This window comes from Protopterus annectens, chromosome 1.part1, assembly GCF_019279795.1.
Source record: "Protopterus annectens isolate FY-2018-M chromosome 1.part1, PAN1.0, whole genome shotgun sequence".
NCBI lineage: Eukaryota > Metazoa > Chordata > Ceratodontiformes > Protopteridae > Protopterus > Protopterus annectens.
Genome location: NC_056726.1, coordinates 1404313491 through 1404331393, shown reverse-complemented (window position 1 = coordinate 1404331393; position 17903 = coordinate 1404313491). Strand labels below are relative to the sequence as shown.

General features: G+C 40.2%; 1 protein-coding gene across 1 annotated transcript; it reads right to left on the bottom strand.

Moving 5' to 3' along the window:
• Positions 1–14695: 14695 nt before the first annotated feature.
• On the bottom strand, positions 14696–16156 carry LOC122816297 (zinc finger BED domain-containing protein 5-like). The gene has a single exon (XM_044089032.1). The coding sequence runs from the start codon at positions 16154–16156 to the stop codon at positions 14696–14698; it is 1461 nt and encodes a 486-aa protein (XP_043944967.1).
• Positions 16157–17903: the final 1747 nt, after the last annotated feature.

Below are 17903 nucleotides of genomic sequence, written 5' to 3'. Positions count from 1 at the left end.
GGCTCAATCTATACCTTATTTATATCATTAAAGAGAAATGCTGAGCACATATTACACTGAGTAACAAAAACATTTCTGATGAAACTGTATTTCCAGGTGATTTTAATATTGATTGGCCTATATCATTACCAAAGGGTGTGGTTAGGGTGGGTTAGGGAAGGAGAAAATACCTCCACAGTCTGTACCAGAATGATGTAATCTGCTGAATGAAGGAATTACCTGCCAGCTGGGGTTAGAATGATGTGTCTCCATTTGGGAAACCAGTCTGGGGGATAAACCAGACTCTCCCATCTGCTGGATAGGGTAGAAGGATCAGCCTTCTATATGTCCTTAGTCTGGGGATTAAGCCAGATATATCCAGCTGTGGTGATGGACATCTGCCTCAATCACAATGCTGGAAGAAAACAGGAGTAAGTGAAGGCACAAAGTACACGCCTGGTTGCTTGGGTGATAGCCCCCCTCTGCCCTTTAGCCTGAGTGATGCTCTCAGGTAGCAGAATGAATGTGAATGTCAGACTGCAGGAAACTTGATGTTCATCAGGCATGCAGACAAGAAAAACAAAGAGAAAAAAAAATGAAGGTCCTACTACTTTTTAACTCTTCAGATCTTACATTGCTTCAGGAAAGTATTTATCTCCACCTGTGTGATCTAGGCTAGACATAGTACTCACTGTATATTTTATTTATTTATTATTTACTTAAATGACTTAACTTAGATTAGTTAACTGGGGCACTTATCCAATGGACCTATTTCATGTTTCATGCTCAGCTCAGAAAAAAACAATAAAAGCAATTTTCAAAAGAAGACTATGAACTTTTCAATAAGAATACACAAAAAGATTACAATAACAATAACAAATCAGATGTTAAATACATTTTATAATAAGGAAGAAAAATGTAGTGAACAGTAACTCGAAAAAACAGAGGAAGCATGAAGACATATTAGTGTTATTAGAGTAAAGTAGAATGTAATGGCAGCGGTGGTGCAGCAGTTAGCATTGTCGCCTCACAGCAAGAGGTTCTCCAGTTCAATCCTCGGCTGGGGTTCCTTCTATGTGGAGTCTGCATGTCCTTCCTGTGGTCATGTGGGTTTCCTCCAGGTGCTCCGGTTTCCTCCCACATCCCAAAGACATGCTGTAGGTGGATTGGACACTCTAAATTGGCCCTAGGTGTGAGTGCGTGCATGTGTGTACCTTCTGTGGAAGGTTGGGCACCAGGATGGCAACTCAACACTGTAAAACTTCACTGTCAATCATGAGCAGACAGGTGATATGCTGTGGTGACCCCTAACCAGGATAAGCCAGAAGAAGAAGAGTAAAGCAGAATGTAATGGTAGAAAAGCTAGTTCTTAGCTGACAGTGCACCACAATTTTACATCCTGAGATCATGTTCTGCTGAGGCAGTGGACACATTCATAGTTAAAGCGAAATTGTTTTCAAAAAAGAGATAACTCTGGATGAATATTTATATATACTCAGGGTCGGCCTTAAGTCAAGTGGTGCCCTAGGCAAAAGGGCTCCACAGTGACCCCCTACACCACCTGGTTCCTCCATCCCAGTCTATTTACACCATCCAGATTACTGGAAAAGTTCCCCTGCTAGAGCGGCACCCTAGGCAGCCACCTAGTTGGCCTATGCCTAAGGCTGGCTATGCATATACTATAATATTACATGCACACAGTTTATTACATTACATAAATCAATTTTTGATCAGTAGTGTGTTTATTTTTTAAATGTAAATGCAGATAATTTAATGAGTAAATTTTACTTTAGGGGGAAAAGTGATCAACATAAAATCACGGTGGTCATACATTCACTCCAATTGGAGTAGTTGTAGTGCAGGAATGTTCAAGGAAGATGTGGGGGTTGATGTGTGTGTTTCTGTGTGTATTGTAGGTGGAAGTGTGTCTGTCAGACAATGAATGAAGGTGTACGAATATGTGTTTGTGTGTGTGTGTGTGTGTGTGTGTGTGTGTGTGTGTGTGTGTGTGTGTGTGTGTCTGGCAGGTTGCACTACTGGGGTTGGGTACGGCACTGAAAGTCTGGATGTGTGTGTATGTGTGTGTGTGTGTGCCTGGCAGGTCACACTACCGGGGTTGGGTACGGCACTGAAAGTCTGGGTGTGTGTGTGTGTGTGTGTGTGTGTGTGTGTGTGTGTGTGTGTGTGTGTGTGTGTGTGTGTGTGTGTGTGTGTGTGCTTGGCAGGTAACACTACCGGGTTGGAGTGCACTGAAAGTCTGGATGTGTGTGTGTGTGTGTGTGTGTGTGTGTGTGTGTGTGTGTGTGTGTGTGCATGTGTGTATTGGATTATTGTGTGTGAATGCATGCCTGAATGCTTCATTGAAGTGTGATTGAGCGATGGGGAACTTGTTTGTTGATGCACAGTCAGGTCTAGCAATGTTTCTTTCAGAGACATGGTAATCAGTCTTGCAGTGATGTATTTCTCATTGCAGCCATACCTGTTTCTGAATCAGATTTTCTTGCTGTCACATTAATTGGCCAACCCGCACTGGTCAAGTGACATGATCAGTGAGCATTTCTTTAAATCCTAAGGTCAGCATCTCACTACCTTAGTTGGTAATGAGCAGAACAATGAAAATCACATTGTTTAGTTTAGTTATATTACTGATTCCAAAAATCAACACAAAATAAAGGAAACACTGCAAAGAAATCCACAGAAACTGATGTTTCATATATTCAGATCAGAAAGGAAAATTACTCTTTATTTATTATTTTTACATATGTTTTCATATTCTTTTGTTTTGTACTTGCTGTGCTATTTTAAATACTTACATACTTTATATTATAGAAACAACATGATGGACTGTCTCTTTAAAATTTTAAAATTGCCAATCAGGTGATCTAGTAGGAAGTTTATATAAAATTACATGACAGTTGAATAAATTTATCTGATGAAGTCTATATCGTTTGAATGAAACAGGTTATCTTTTATTTTGTGGCCTACTAAAATAACGTCTTACAAGTTTCCACTGCCTGGTGAGTTGTTCTTTTGCAGTTTGTATTAGTTGTTCTTGGAATCAGAAAAAAGTCACTATAAGCAGCAAAAGTGCATCTTAGTTTTATAGGTTCATAGCTGTATACTAGACTAACAAGCACAAGGGCCTTTACAAGCCTAACCACAGATGCCAAATATATTGAACTAATTTTGGTTCCCTAGATGTTATTTTAAGGGGTATATTTTCAATTGCCTCATGTACACAGACAACCCTCTCCTCCTCCCACAAAACACAAATACATGCGAGAGATGCAACTATACGGTCAAACTGGAGGCTGAGCTCTCTCAACATAGGACTGGCAAGACCAGTCAGGAGGAGAAGGTTACCACACACACTATAGACCCAGTCTCACATATTACCATTACAACCTCAAATCATACACATAAACACACAAAGACATACTCGAGGCTCTGATCAAAAATCTACCAAAACAGCAGAGGCCACCAAAGCAGACACCCAAACAACCACCACCTCAGAACACAACACCTGCAACACATAGACCTCACAGTCAGAGTGTCAAACAGTCACAGCCCTTAAGGCCAAACACAATGCCAGACACACTAGTCATTGGTGACTCCATAGTCAGACACACTGGCGTCCGCTCACCAGACTGAGTAAGGAGAAGGTCACAGTAAGCTGCCTGTCGGGCGCTAGAATCCGCCACATAGCAAGCACTCAGGTCTCTCAACAGCAGGTACAAATATGATTCAGTCATTGTCCACGCTGGTGTAAACGACCTGAGACGTACCTCCTTGGACTACATGAAAAGAGACATTGAGGAGCTCTCTGATTATGTAGCCCAGACAGGTATGACCCTGACCTTGAGCAGTATCCTACCTTCACCAAGAATGATGCCACAATACAGAGATAAGATGATCAGCTTTAACAATTGGCTTAAACACTGGTGTCATTCAAAGGGGATCCAGTGTCTGTCTGCCTGGGATGACATGCTGGACAAGCCACGCTGCTTCGCAAGGGACGGCTTGCACCTGTCACCCCTGGGATTCCGGATATTGGCAAAGGCTCTTGCCACCCCATAGTGCCTTTTAGGCAAGGCTCAAATTCTAAACCTACCACCCTAGAACACAAAAAAGGAAAAAAACTAAGGGTAATGCTGCTCAATGCCAGAAGTCTAAATCTCAAAATGCACGCACTAGGCCCTTCTCAGTATGGAGAACATCGATGTCTGTGCTGTGACAGAAACCTGGTTCAAGGCTCCTGAGAGCACCCCAGCGCTATCAGGTTTTACCTCATATCATGCGTTCCGCCCCAAAATCTGGACAATACCAAGAAAGGAGGGGGTATCCATATTCATCAAGGACACCCACACCTCAAGACTGGTGGCAACGCACGATGCATCGGAGACCATCCAGGTGCAATTAACCATAGGCAAGACTGCTCTGCAAATTGTAGCATGTTACAGGCCACCCTCACAAACTCAGGAACCTCACATGGCCTTCCTGAAAACACTAGAGGGATAAATGTATCACCAAACACCATCATACTAGGTGACTTCAATTACCCTAATATAGACTGGGAACACTACTCAAGCCCAAACACCCTAGCCCAAAAGTTCCTGGAATTCATAAACTCAAATGCCATGGAACAACTAGTCACCATCCCACAAGAGGAGATAACATACTTGATCTCATCATCACGAACATGGGAGCACAATGTTCAACACCGGAGGTGTACCCCTCACTGGTGAGATCAGACCACAAACTAATCTCGCTGGAGGTCCTCATCCCACCCCACCTGAAATAAAAAGACCACAGTAAAGAACTTCTCAAAGCCGACTTCACACTTCTAAAGACTAGTGTGGTCTCCTTTAAGGCCCCGAGCCATAGGAAAACAGTACTCAAGCCGCTGAATCACTTACAAATGCCTTCTACCAGCACCTGCAGGACTGCATGGATAAGGCAATCCCAAGCAAAACAAAGACTCTTTGTACCAAAGGCAAGCGTCCAGTCTGGTGGACCCCAGCCATAAACAAACTCTACAACAAAAGGAGGAAGCTACTACAAGATAGAGCAAAATCCTTAAAAGGTAAGACACCCTTGATCACTATAAGTAAAAAACTTAGAGCTCTCATAAAATCATCCAAAGCAAATTTCGAGAGAAAAATAGCTAAAGACTCAAAAGACAATCATAAGGCCTTCTTTAGCTATGTTAGAAACCTGGGAGGAAACTCCCAGATATGCTCAGAGCTAGTTCAAAATGATGTGAAGATTACTGATCCTACAGACATTGCCAACATACTGGCTGACAGGTTCAGTGCAAACTTCTCCCCTCCCCAAATGGAGAGATATCTATACCAAACGATTGCAGCCCCCCAAACATCTCCAGCGCCCAAGTGAGAACTGCTCTCTCCAAAGCAAAAAACACAGCATCCATGGGACCTGATGGTGTCCCCGGCTGTGTGCTCCATGAACTCAATGAGGAATTAAACCCACAGCTAGGACAGCTGTTTAATCAAAGTCTTACCTCTGGATACGTACCCATGGAGTGGCGCACTGGAACTGTGGTACCACTTCACAAAGGCGGTGCCTCCACTGACCCTGGAAATTACCAGCCCATTAGCTTGACAAGCCTTATCTGCAAAGCCATGGAGAGGATCATAATGGACCTCATAAATAAAGACATAGGAATTTGCAGACTTTGGATCCAACCCAGTTTGGCTTTGTCAAAGGCAGATCATGCCTTTTAAACTTGGTTGACTTTTTCAAACAGTCACCAAAGCCATTGATGAGGGAAAGGCAGTCCATACAGCCTACCTCGATCTGGCTAAGGCCTTCGATACAATACCCCATTCGGGTATCATTGAAAAACTCATCAGCTTAAATGTCAACCCATACATCACAAGATGGGTTGCAAACTGGCTGAGTGACAGAACCCACAGGGTCAGAGCTGCTGGCGCCATGTCAGACTCAAAGCCTGTCACAAGTGGTGTCCCACAGGGCTCAGTCCTGGGCCCACTCTTGTTTGGCATCTACTTTTCCGAAGTACAAGCAAACACAGGAGGGTTATGGCTGACAAAGTTTGCAGATGACTGCAAACTGGGCGCCATAGTAGAAAACACATCTGACACAGATATCCTTCAGAAGGGTCTCACAGAAACGGATAACTGGTGCCAGAGCCACGGCCTAAAGTTAAATGCCAAAATGCATAGTCATACCCTTCGAAAAACAAGGTTACCCTAGCTACCAAATAGGTGGCAATCCACTGAGCACAGAAGAAGTTATCAGGGACCTGGGGACCCAGGTTGATAGTAGTCTGTCATTCGACACCCATGTAGCTAAAGTAGTTAGGAAGACCTTCTACATTGCCCACCTTATCATGAAGGGATTCTCATCTAGATCAAGGGAGGTCATAGTCTCCCTTTACTCATCACTCATCAGACCAATGATTGAGTACAATGCCCCATTCGGAATGTATCTGACCCGACACTTGCAGCAGCTGGAGAGGCCACAAAGTTCCTCACCAAAAGGATAAAGGGTCTCAAAATCTGTCCTATGCTGCCCGACTGAAAGAACTCCAGCTCTATTCAGTCGCCACCGCTTGCTCAGAGGTGACCTTTGCCTAACATACAAGGCCATGTCAAACCCAGATTTGATGAATATGCTTCACCTCAAAAATCTAGATCCATCAGAGCCACAAGGGCGGAGACTTAAACCTTGACACGGCTATTAATAGGACGTGCTGGAGGGATAGATTCATCACCCAAAGACTCCCTATGCTGTGGAACAAAATCCCGGTACATGTGAGGCAGAGCACCTGCTGGCCTTGTTCAAGAGAAATCTTGACCAATGGATGGGAGATCGCAGATATACCCCAGGGATTACCTCAGTGTCACTGCTCGACAGAGGCACAGCAAAATAATGGGTATAGTTCCCCATACTAAAGGGGTGGCGTAAGCCACAAAACGATGGGCTAGGCTTGTAAATGCCCTCGGGCAGATAGCCTAGTATGAACCTATGAACCTATGAACTTGCATTTTGAGAAGATATTATATGACATAAAAAGGGGGTCATTATTCATTTGGCATAAGCTTTCATTTTGAGTAAGCTAGTGATGCTAATGATATTGATTAAACCTGGTAGGGCCATAGCACTGAGAAAAAATTGCCACTACAGTTGTATTTGCTCTAAACTTATTGCCCAAGGGCCACCCCTTGGATTACGCTCCACTTTCTCCAAGATGGTAAAATGGAAACAATGGTCTGTATATATAGCCATGGCCCTTGGGCAATAATTTTAGAACTATACTAATTAGGTACATTTCAGATTGGCCTATAATTCCAGTTATTGATTGTACTTGATCTCATTTTTGATCATTGCTGATACTGATTTTTCAAAGTTACTGCTCTTGGTTACTGCATTTGAAACTATTGGATAAGACAATATGATTTATATTTGTCAGTTGTTGTGCATTGGCTTGCTGTTCTTATGAACTGCCATCAATTTTTATATATTTTTTGCACATCTCAATATTACAGTAGTCATATTTCATATTCCTGTATCCTTTAGCCACATTCTATATCATCACCATTTCCTACATTTCCATTATCCACTTTTGCTTATACAATAGGTCATTAGGCTGTTTTATGTGATATATCCCATTCATCTACACTTGCCATTATGGCCTCTTAATCAGCTTAGATGTGAAGGTGGCATAATGGTTAAGGTGTTTACCTTACAGTTATAAGATGAAGGGTTTGATTCTTCCATGTGGTAATAGGTCAAGCTTAAAATGGTCCAGAAGGGCAGTTAGCCTAGTATGAACCTGTGAGCTCTTTTTCTCTTCTCTAGCAAGCCTGATAGCACTATGTATTTTTAGGCAGAGTAAAAACTGATTCTTGCTTATGAAAACCTGTTTAAGGCTGCCTCAGAATGATTCATTACATGAGAGGCATATTTATTGAACTAAGGGGCTACTTTATCATCTCAAAACACATTTAGTAACCAGAAAATACACACCATTAGAACACAGACTACCTTCACTATACCAGCTTATACTGAGGTTGTTAAGAGAAGGGTGCCTCCTAGACTGAGTGTTAACAGAGCAGTGCCTAAACCTCCCAGACTAAGGACTAAAAAGCACAGCCATAAGTTCACAGGGCAATACACCTACCTTTACCACATACACACATAGCCAGCACACATATATCTAAGAGTCACAAAGGTGCAGACTCCAAGTCCTAAAGGCTCACCAAGAGTGCATCCATCCATTGTAATATTTCAGTATTTATGACTCTGTCATCAGCCTCATCAGGCTGGATTAGAACAGCGTAATAGATATCTTTGTGGAACCAGGATCAGGGATGTAGCAAGAACTCTGAGATCCCTCCAGCCTGGTAAATACAATTATGACCAAGTATTAGTCCACAAGAGTATGAATGACTTTAATTGTTATAACCAGAAGGACATACAGGGATATCATTGAGCTTGCTTATCCATTTGTTTAACGTGAGCAAGACTCTGTTCTTGAGTGGTATTTTGATACCCAGATTCAGAGAAAAGATAATTTACTTTAATAGGCAGCTATGTAGAGGCCTTCATTCAAGAAGGATCCAGCGTGTGTCAGCTAGGAATGAAATGGCCTTCAAGTCTTCCTGCTTTGCCAGGGACAGTTTTGCATTCTGGATAAAGCCTTTGCTGCAGCTACAATACCTTTCTGACAGAGTCCGTCTGCTGCTCATTCCATCCCAGTGAAGTCTAATCTTTAATATATTAAAATGTTTTAACTTAGTGCCAGACGTCTTAACAAAAAAGACCAAATCTGAAGCTCTCCTGCAACTTTAACACTTTCACATATGTCTAATTACACAAACATGGTTTCAAAGTATGGAAAGTACACTCTGTCTTCATAGGTTCAGTGTCCATTAGGCCAAATGGAAATTTGTCGAGGATATTATAGAATCACAGCTGATTCCTTGGGACAATATGTTTGACCTACATATCCAAATTACCATAAACAGGATTAATCACCACTTCATAGTCAATCTACAACATGATAAACAACAACCAAAACAGCAACAATCATGCTAATTTCAAAACTGGAATACCTTACCTGTAAAGCTCCAAACTAAATTAACAAATACAGCTACAATTAAACAATTTCTTTTTGTTTTAAAACTCACACATACCCAAACTACTCCAAAGACAACAGAATCAAGTGATGCAAACTCCTCCAAATTTTTTAACGTATGTACTAAAAACCCTTAAAGTAACACTGCACCACTAAATCACTCACCCTCTGAAAAGTTAAATACATTTCAACATTCTACACTACTTACCTTCTGCACTTTCAACAACGGGGATTCCTGATTGTGGTCTTGATGTTCTAACATTTACTGTTATGGTAATGTGATGTTATGAAGTAGACCTGCTTCTATTATATATCAAATAGAAAGCACCCTTGCCACTTTCAATGTAAGCCTGAATAATTAGATCGGCAGCCTCAAATTCTTCTTTCATCTATCTTAATTTTTTCCTTCTTGAGGCTGGAGGAAAGTTTTGAATATAATTTATTTGTTAGGCTTATAATGGTCTGTTGCCTGATTGCCTAATACTTGCCTATGAACTCAAATATATAAAATCCTAATAGCTCTACACAGACCCAGTTTTATTTACTCATTTTTCAACAAATAATAAATATGGGAATATTTGTCTACAAAACTCACATAAATCCTTGCTTTTATTCAACACCAAATTACACATTCTCTGCCACTTTTGAGATTTTAAGTATTTTTTCTCTGTTTATTTGCTAAGTTTTTCTGCATAGTTGCCTAGTTTGAGCATTTTCTGGCTTGTTAAACTTGATTTCTGCATTAGTAGCTGTATTTAGAGCACAACCAAAAGCTGTTTACTGAATTACCTGTTTGCACTTAATTTTAAATTTTTTTTTTCTCAAAACTTGCATATTTTCTGTCTTTGACCTAACACTCTTGTGTGGGGTCATTTACTGCACTGTTATAACTTGATTTTACTTGTGAACCTCTGCTATCTCTGAAAAACAAAAAAAAAATCTTGCTTTTTTCCCACTTTTCTGAGATTTAAAAAAGTTCAGTTACAGGCTTGCTGTTCCTGAACTGTTTGTAAGTTTCTGTGGGGCCATTTTTGCTTGGGCTAAAGGAAAGTCTCTCTGTTGATCAGTGGCAGTGAAAAACATTGAGCAGCTCCCCTGCCCCCCGTGGGAGTGGTTACTGACTTGAAACTTTAGTTTTATTGACCAGTAGGGGTCATTTCCAAAACTCCTTCATCTTCCTCTCTTAAAACCTAGTTGCCTCATGGGTTTGGCATCTTTTCAGGCTTGTTGGCTGTTGGTGAAGCACCCACCAAGAGGAGAAAATGCTGAGAGAAAAGGGAGCCACTTTCAGATTTTAAGTATTTTTTCTCTGTTTATTTGCTAAGTTTTTCTGCATAATTGCCTAGTTTGAGCATTTTCTGGCTTGTTAAACTTGATTTCTGCATTAGTAGCTGTATGTAGAGCACAACCAAAAGCTGTTTACTGAATTTCCTGTTTGCACTTAATTTTAAAATCGTTTTTTCTCAAAACTTGTATATTTTCTGTCTTTGACCTAGCACTCTTGTGTGGGGTCATTTACTGCACTGTTATAACTTGATATTACTTGTGAACCTCTGCTTTTTCTGAAAAAAAAACAAAAAAAAAATCTTGCTTTTTTCCCACTTTTCTGAGATTTAAAAAAGTTCAGTTACAGGCTTGCTGTTCCTGAACTGTTTGTTAGTTTCTGTGAGGCCATTTTTGCTTGGGCTAGGAATGTCTCTCTGTTGATCAGTGGCAGTGAAAACATTGAGCAGCTCCTGGCCCTTGTGGGAGTGGTTACTGACCTGAAACTGTAGTTTTATTGACCAGTAGGGTTCATTTCCAAAACTCCTTCATCTTCCTCTCTTAAAACCTAGTTGGCTCATGGGTTTTGCATATTTTCAGGCTTGTTGGCTGTTGGTGAAGCACCCACAAGAGGGGAAAACACTGAGAGAAGAAGGGAGCCACTTATCTTAATTAACAAATACAGCTACAATTAAACAATTTCTTTTGTTTTAAAACTCACACATACCCAAACTACTCCAAAGACAACAGAATCAAGTGATGCAAACTCCTCCATATTTTTAACATATGTACTAAAAACCCTTAAAGTAACACTGCACCACTAAATCACTCACCCTATGAAAAGTTAAGTACATTTCAACATTCTACACTCGACCTTCTGCACTTTCAACAACGGGGATTCCTGATTGTGGTCTTGATGTTCTAACATTTACTGTTATGGTAATGTGATGTTATGAAGTAGACCTGCTTCCATTATATATCAAATAGAAAGCACCCTTGCCACTTTCAATGTAGCCTGAATAATTAGATCGGCAGCCTCAAATTCTTCTTTCATCTATCTTAATTTTTCCTTCTTGAGGCTGGAGGAAAGTTTTGAATATAATTTATTTGTTAGGCTTATAATGGTCTGTTGCCTGATTGCCTGATATTTTGCCTATGAACTCAAATATATAAAATCCTAATAGCTCTACATAGACCCAGTTTTATTTACTCATTTTCAACAAATAATAAATATAGAATATTTGTCTACAAAACTCACATAAATCCTTGCTTTTATTCAACACCCAAATTACACATCCTCTGCAAAACAATCACACTAAAACCACACCAAACACACATTATCTCCTTGCCATGTATAAAATGGATATTCTTCCAATAATCATGGCTAAAGTCATAAAGATTACCACGAGGTATACGTAATGTGAACACCTTAAGGTAACCTTTTCAAATTCAAAGACGGCTCTAATGCTGTGCTTTTGCACAAAGATGAGCAACACCACTTTGGGCTGTGTCCACAGCCATGCTATATGGTAATGAGGGCAGTTTGTGGGCTGTCTCCACAGACATGCTATATGGTAATGAGGCAGTTTGTGGGCTGTCTCCACAGCCATGCTATATGGTAATGAGGCAGTTTGTGGGCTGTCTCCACGGCCATGCTATATGGTAATAAGACAGTTCAGTGGAGAGGCATATACTAATTAGCCATGTGCTGTCTATCTCTTTCCCGTTGAACCACTTCCAGGAAAGTATCTACACACTAAGCAATTCATAGAATTACTCGGCCATATAGAATAGCATGGTGGCTCCTACCATGTTGCAGTAGTAAACTCAGCCAAAAGAGCAGGTTCAGCCATCTCACTAGAGGTAATTACTGGGGAGTTTAGTGATATTGTAGGGTTAGGAGATGTATATATGTGTCTATGTGAGGGAGCTGCATGTGTGAAAGTACGTGTGAGTATGTGTCTGCCTGGGAGGTAGAGATAGAGGAGTTAGGGTGGGGGTCTGTGTCTGTGTCTGTGTATGTATGTTAATGGATGAGTTTGTGATTATGTTCTGGTGGGTAGAGGGCTGTGTGTGTGTGCGTGCATGCGTGCGTGCATGTGTGTGTGTGTGTGTGTGTGTGTGTGTGTGTGTGTGTGTGTGTGTGTGTGTGTGTGTGTGTGTGTAAGTATGTGTGGGTTGGGTTTGCTGTCATACCTCCATGCCCCCTCTAACAAGCAGAGTCTACAAAAGTGGGTGGAGTTAAACAATAGCCAGTACTTTCTGTTATCAGGGCAACACTTGTAATGGACGCTTAGCACCCGCTGCAGTGATTTGACAGCTAATGCTGATGATCCTCGCTGGGTCAGTACAATTTCATACATTTTACTATAACCGGAAAAAAACAGATGCAAAAACGGACAATTTCTGCAATTTTGCCAAATGACAGACATCTCACGGGTAGAACTCTCTCCATGGCCGCTTAGGACCCACTTGCACTGGTTTGACAGCTGCTGCTCAGGATCCTCACTGGTTCAGTACAATTTCATACATTTTACTATAACCGGGAAAAAAAAGATGCAAAAATGGACAGTTTCTGCAATTCTGCCAAATGACAGACATCTCAAAGGTAGAGGTGGACAAAGCCCAAAAGAGCGAGGGTGGGGGACAAACATCTCAGTTAGGGACACATTTGAAATATTTCTGGTACAAACTTACAAATACATGATTTAGTAAATGTTTCTCATTCACTCTCTTAAGCAGGCTGTCCAGATTTCCTAGGGTCAGATTGTAAATATTGCTGTTAGAAAGGTAGAAAACCAGAATGTCTGTCAATATTTTCTTACTTCAACACTCACTTGATTTGCCACTAAGCCATAATTTTGTTCTGTATACATAGGACGCATCACTGCGTGCGTATGGTAGTGCATTAGAAGTGTTGCCCGATAACGGAAAAGTACCCAATAGCCACCAAGGATTACTCTTAACTCTCATGCCTTAAATGCATTATAAGAGTGCAGGGATCTAGTGGCAGGAGGAATACCATCCAGCAGGGAATGAATCACAAAATACGACATCATGTAAGCAGGATATTTTTAGTGTGGGCCGTAAGACCCATGCTGGGACTACTAATGAATACCTGGGCCAAACATCCATTAGCGAGTATAACACAAATACCACAAAATATATTACTCTTGATCAACTCCTGCTACTCTCAGGGGACAGCCACCAAAATTTAGGTCTACATAAACCCATCTGACTCAATTGTCAGTTTAAATAATGTCAGATGTACAGTTCCACATCCAGCACCAGGTGACTTAAACAGCTGCCTAGTTTGCTTGTTTGGGGGACTCAGCCTGGCCATAAAAAATAAATAAATAAATAAATAAAAAAAACACTCCTTCCAAAGAATACAAGCTTCAGTCTTCCAATTATCTGCTGCACAAGTCTTCCACCTAACGTCAGACCTAGAAGCAACATATGTAGGTGGGATGATTTTTTCAAGTGTTAGTTGGAGATCTGAATTATGTTAGCACTCCTTGACTTACACTTTCGATTTTTTTAGCCCTATTCAGCCTCCTTCCAAGCAAAAAGCATCAGCGTATTTACAAGCAGGAGTTCATGGGGATGTTTTGTGGTTTTGAAAGCAACCCTTTACTCTTGACTACAGGAATTAGCGTATTAAGAGCTTAGAGCCTTGATCCACTGCACTGACGGACTTTCCTTAACTATATTTTCTCATAAATTACTGAGGCTAACAATCAGTCAATAATGCTAGCCTTTTCAGTTTCATAATTACTGTTCAGAAAATGCATTTCAAGTTAATTGGAGTTGCTTGGCAATTCAGTCTCTAAACCAGTGCTTCCCAATCTTTTTCTGGCCAAGGCACATTAGCCAAATACCAAAGAGTAAATGGCACACTGGAGCTGAAATGCTCCCATTTCTTTTTAAAATGATGTATTGTGCTCAACTAGTACTGTACTAACTACACTACTACAGTTCTACAAAGATACAGGTTTTCATGGCAGCCTGTAACATTAATAACAAATCTAATCATTCACCCGTCTATAGTACTGTTCTCTGTTAATACAAGTTAACTACATGTATACAGGACTACAGTAGCACTGAATCTTATGATAAAGAAATTCTTTATTTTGACACCACTATTGATGTGCAAGAAGTGCCTGTTGTTCATGTAAAACTGTAAATCCATAACTTAAAGAAAGTGATTAAAATCATCTCTAAATGAAATTAAAGTTACAAAAACTAAACAGTCAATAAAGAGGAACGAAGCTATGATCTATTTTACTAATTCAGTTAATAGTTACTAGTCATGTGACCAATACTGTATTAATTTGATGGCTGACTTTGCAAGGACTGTGAAAGTGTTTCAATTCGAGCGAGAACGGTAGTTGACAAACATACTCGTAAGTTGTTTTCAAGTGCCTGTAAACACCCTCTGTGTTTTATTTTGATATGTGTCATTGCTGAGAATGCCTTCTCACACAGGTAAGTAGTGCTGAAGGGAAGCAGTATTCCGACAGCCTTACTACCTATCAACGTGTATTCCGTTTCAACCATAATCCAGAACTCTACTAAATTCATTTCCAGGAACTTCAATCGCACTGTACTGTCAGCTGCAACATCAATAAGCTGTTCCTTTTCTTGTAATTGTAAGCCAGACATATCAACTTGGATATGAAATGGGTTTCTTATCCAATCTTTGTCAGAAAGATTTAGACTTGGAAAGTAGTATTGCAACTTGTCATCCAACTGTGATAAATGTTCAATAACTATGTCATGTAACACAATTGCACCAGGATCAACTTCAACAGCATGACAAAACATAGCTACTGAATTAGTTGATTCTATTTCATGTAACCACATTCGAAGTTTCTGACGAAAAGCGCACAGTTTGTCAGTAACAGATAGTATATTTGATTCGTTGCCCTGCATACTCAAATTCAGTGCATTTAACACATCAAAAATGTCAACTAGGTATGCTAATTTGCTGCACCAGGTGGAATCACTCAACAATTGAACAAAGTCCTGTTTGACTTGTTGATTTAGGAAGAACACGCGTAGTTCATCTCTCAGCTCGTACACCCTCGACAGATCTTTTCCTTTGGATGGCCATCTTACATCTGTGTGCATCAAAAGTGTATAATGGTCTGCTCCCATGTCTGTGCATAACATCTCAAAAACTCTGAACTTGACTGGTCGAACTTTGATGAAGTTAACCATTTTAATCACATCATCTAAGATTGACTGAAGGTCGGTACCCATTGTCTTACTTACAAGTGCCTCCCTGTGAATGAAGCAATGAGTTGTGACAATGTTTGGATTTTTGCGTTTTGCCATACTTGCGAAACCACGCACATTTCCTGTCATTGATGGAGCTCCATCCGTGCACACAGCCATGCACCATTCCCACAGCAAACTATTCTGGACAAAGAACTGTGACACACATTTGAAAATATCCTCTCCTTTTGTTTCTATCAGTGCTCTACAAAACAAGAATTGCTCTAACATTTTTGTTCCATTTGAAAACCTCACGAAGGCCATTAACTGCGCTTTTCCGCTTACATCAGTAGATTCATCAATCTGTAGAGCAAATCGTTTGCACATCTGAAGCAAATTGCACACACTGCTGCTGATATCCTCTGACATCATTTCGATCCACCTGGCAACCGTGTTATTTGATGATGGCATCTTACATATAACTTTTTCTGCATCTTCTCCAAGCATTGTTTTCACCATAACTCTGCATGCAGGCATAATCAAAGACTCCACAATGTTGTGTGGTTTCATTCTTTGGGCAACTAGCTCTGCAACCTGAAAGCTAGCTAGCTGCACTTTGTCTGTAACCGAAAGATGCTTAGTAAAAAAATGCGCTTGCTTCTGCTGCCCATCTAATAAACGTTTAAAATATGTCTAATTTTTCCCTATGTAAGGCTTGTGCTTTGTGTTTAGATGGCGTTGCATCTTGCTTGGTACCATCGCTTCATTTGCAAGAATGTCACTGCATATTACACATAATGGTTGTAGAATGCCCTGCTTCTCAACACATGTAAATCCATAAGTTAAGTAACTGTCTTGGTAACGTCGAGTGACTTTGCTTTTACCAACAGTGCCTCTGTTATGCGTATCTTCATCTAGGCATATTTCACTGTTAGCAACCGTGCTTTTTCTTTTATGACTTTCGTTTGCGTTTGCCATTTATAGTTACAAAGAATAAAAAATACAATTCAGATTAACTTTAAATTCTATGAAAACTATGCTTAAACAACAATAAAGTCACGTTTTAGCAGTACATGTGGACTACTACATCCACAAATTGAGTGACGTCACTCCACAGAAGGTAAAGCCTCACAGCCACAGAAGAAATGTAGCTCCACTCAATTATTGAAATTGTCATGGAGCGCCGCCGCCATGCAGAACTGATGAAGTGGGATCTTTTTGTTTAGAAACTAATGATATTTCTCCGTCATTCCATGTTTTATTTCATTAGGAATATAAGGTTATAGTATTTTAACTTATAATTAATTTTAATGCAACACCGTTATAATTTTACAATTTTTTGACTTTTTTGCCACAGCACACTTCTACTGTAGCTGTGGCACAGTTGTGTGCCGCGGCACATAGGTTGGGAAGCACTGCTCTAAACTATTAACAAACTGCTCAAAAGTACAGGGTTTGAGACCTTCTACCTTCATTTGCCTACTGTGTCCTTTTAGCAAGTCACTCAGATAGTGCTCTTAGGTGCTCCATGAAAAAGGGCCCTTTATATGTACATTGAGTTTACCTGGTTACAAAACTGATAAAAGAAAATGGTACTTAAAATGTCTGCCTTTGTCCCTTCGTTATTTTTAACTTTGTCCACAATTCTTGAACAAAGAGGTTGAAAGTTATTTTTTGTATTCCTTGTAAAATTTATGTCTTTCTGTCAAGTTGTTGTGGACTGCAGTCATTAAATGAAGACAGTTATGAATTTCGGACTTTGCATCCTTCAGAAAAATTGTTAAATTCAAACAACTTTCTAACTATACATAAGAAACATTTAGAATCCTTTCCTGGTTTTTGGGTCTTTGATTTGAGCTATGAAGCTGAGAGGATAGAAGTGGGCTCCACTGCATGGTTTTGACAACAGTGAACTGAGATACATTTATGGCCCATTATTTATGAATGTATTCACTTACTTGTTCTCAAGCAGATATCTGAGGTGTACATGCATGCAAGTGGCTGTAATTGATATTGGTGTGTGTGTCTGTAATAAATGCTTAGTTTCTGCAACCTACAGTACATATGGGGTAAAGAAAGGAACTGATTGTAATAAGCAGGAACATCATAATAGGAGCCATGTTCTTTGGGTACAATCCTTGGTTAGCTTGTTGTGTTGACTTTTGAGTGAGTTTATTATTTGGGTGTGAATAAACCAGAGAGCAAGAATTCAACAAGTTTAATGTTAGTATTTTAACTGTGAATACATTTTAATTACCTTTTTTGCAGATACACAGTGTGAAATGCACTATGTTGAACTACAAGGCATTCTATAGCT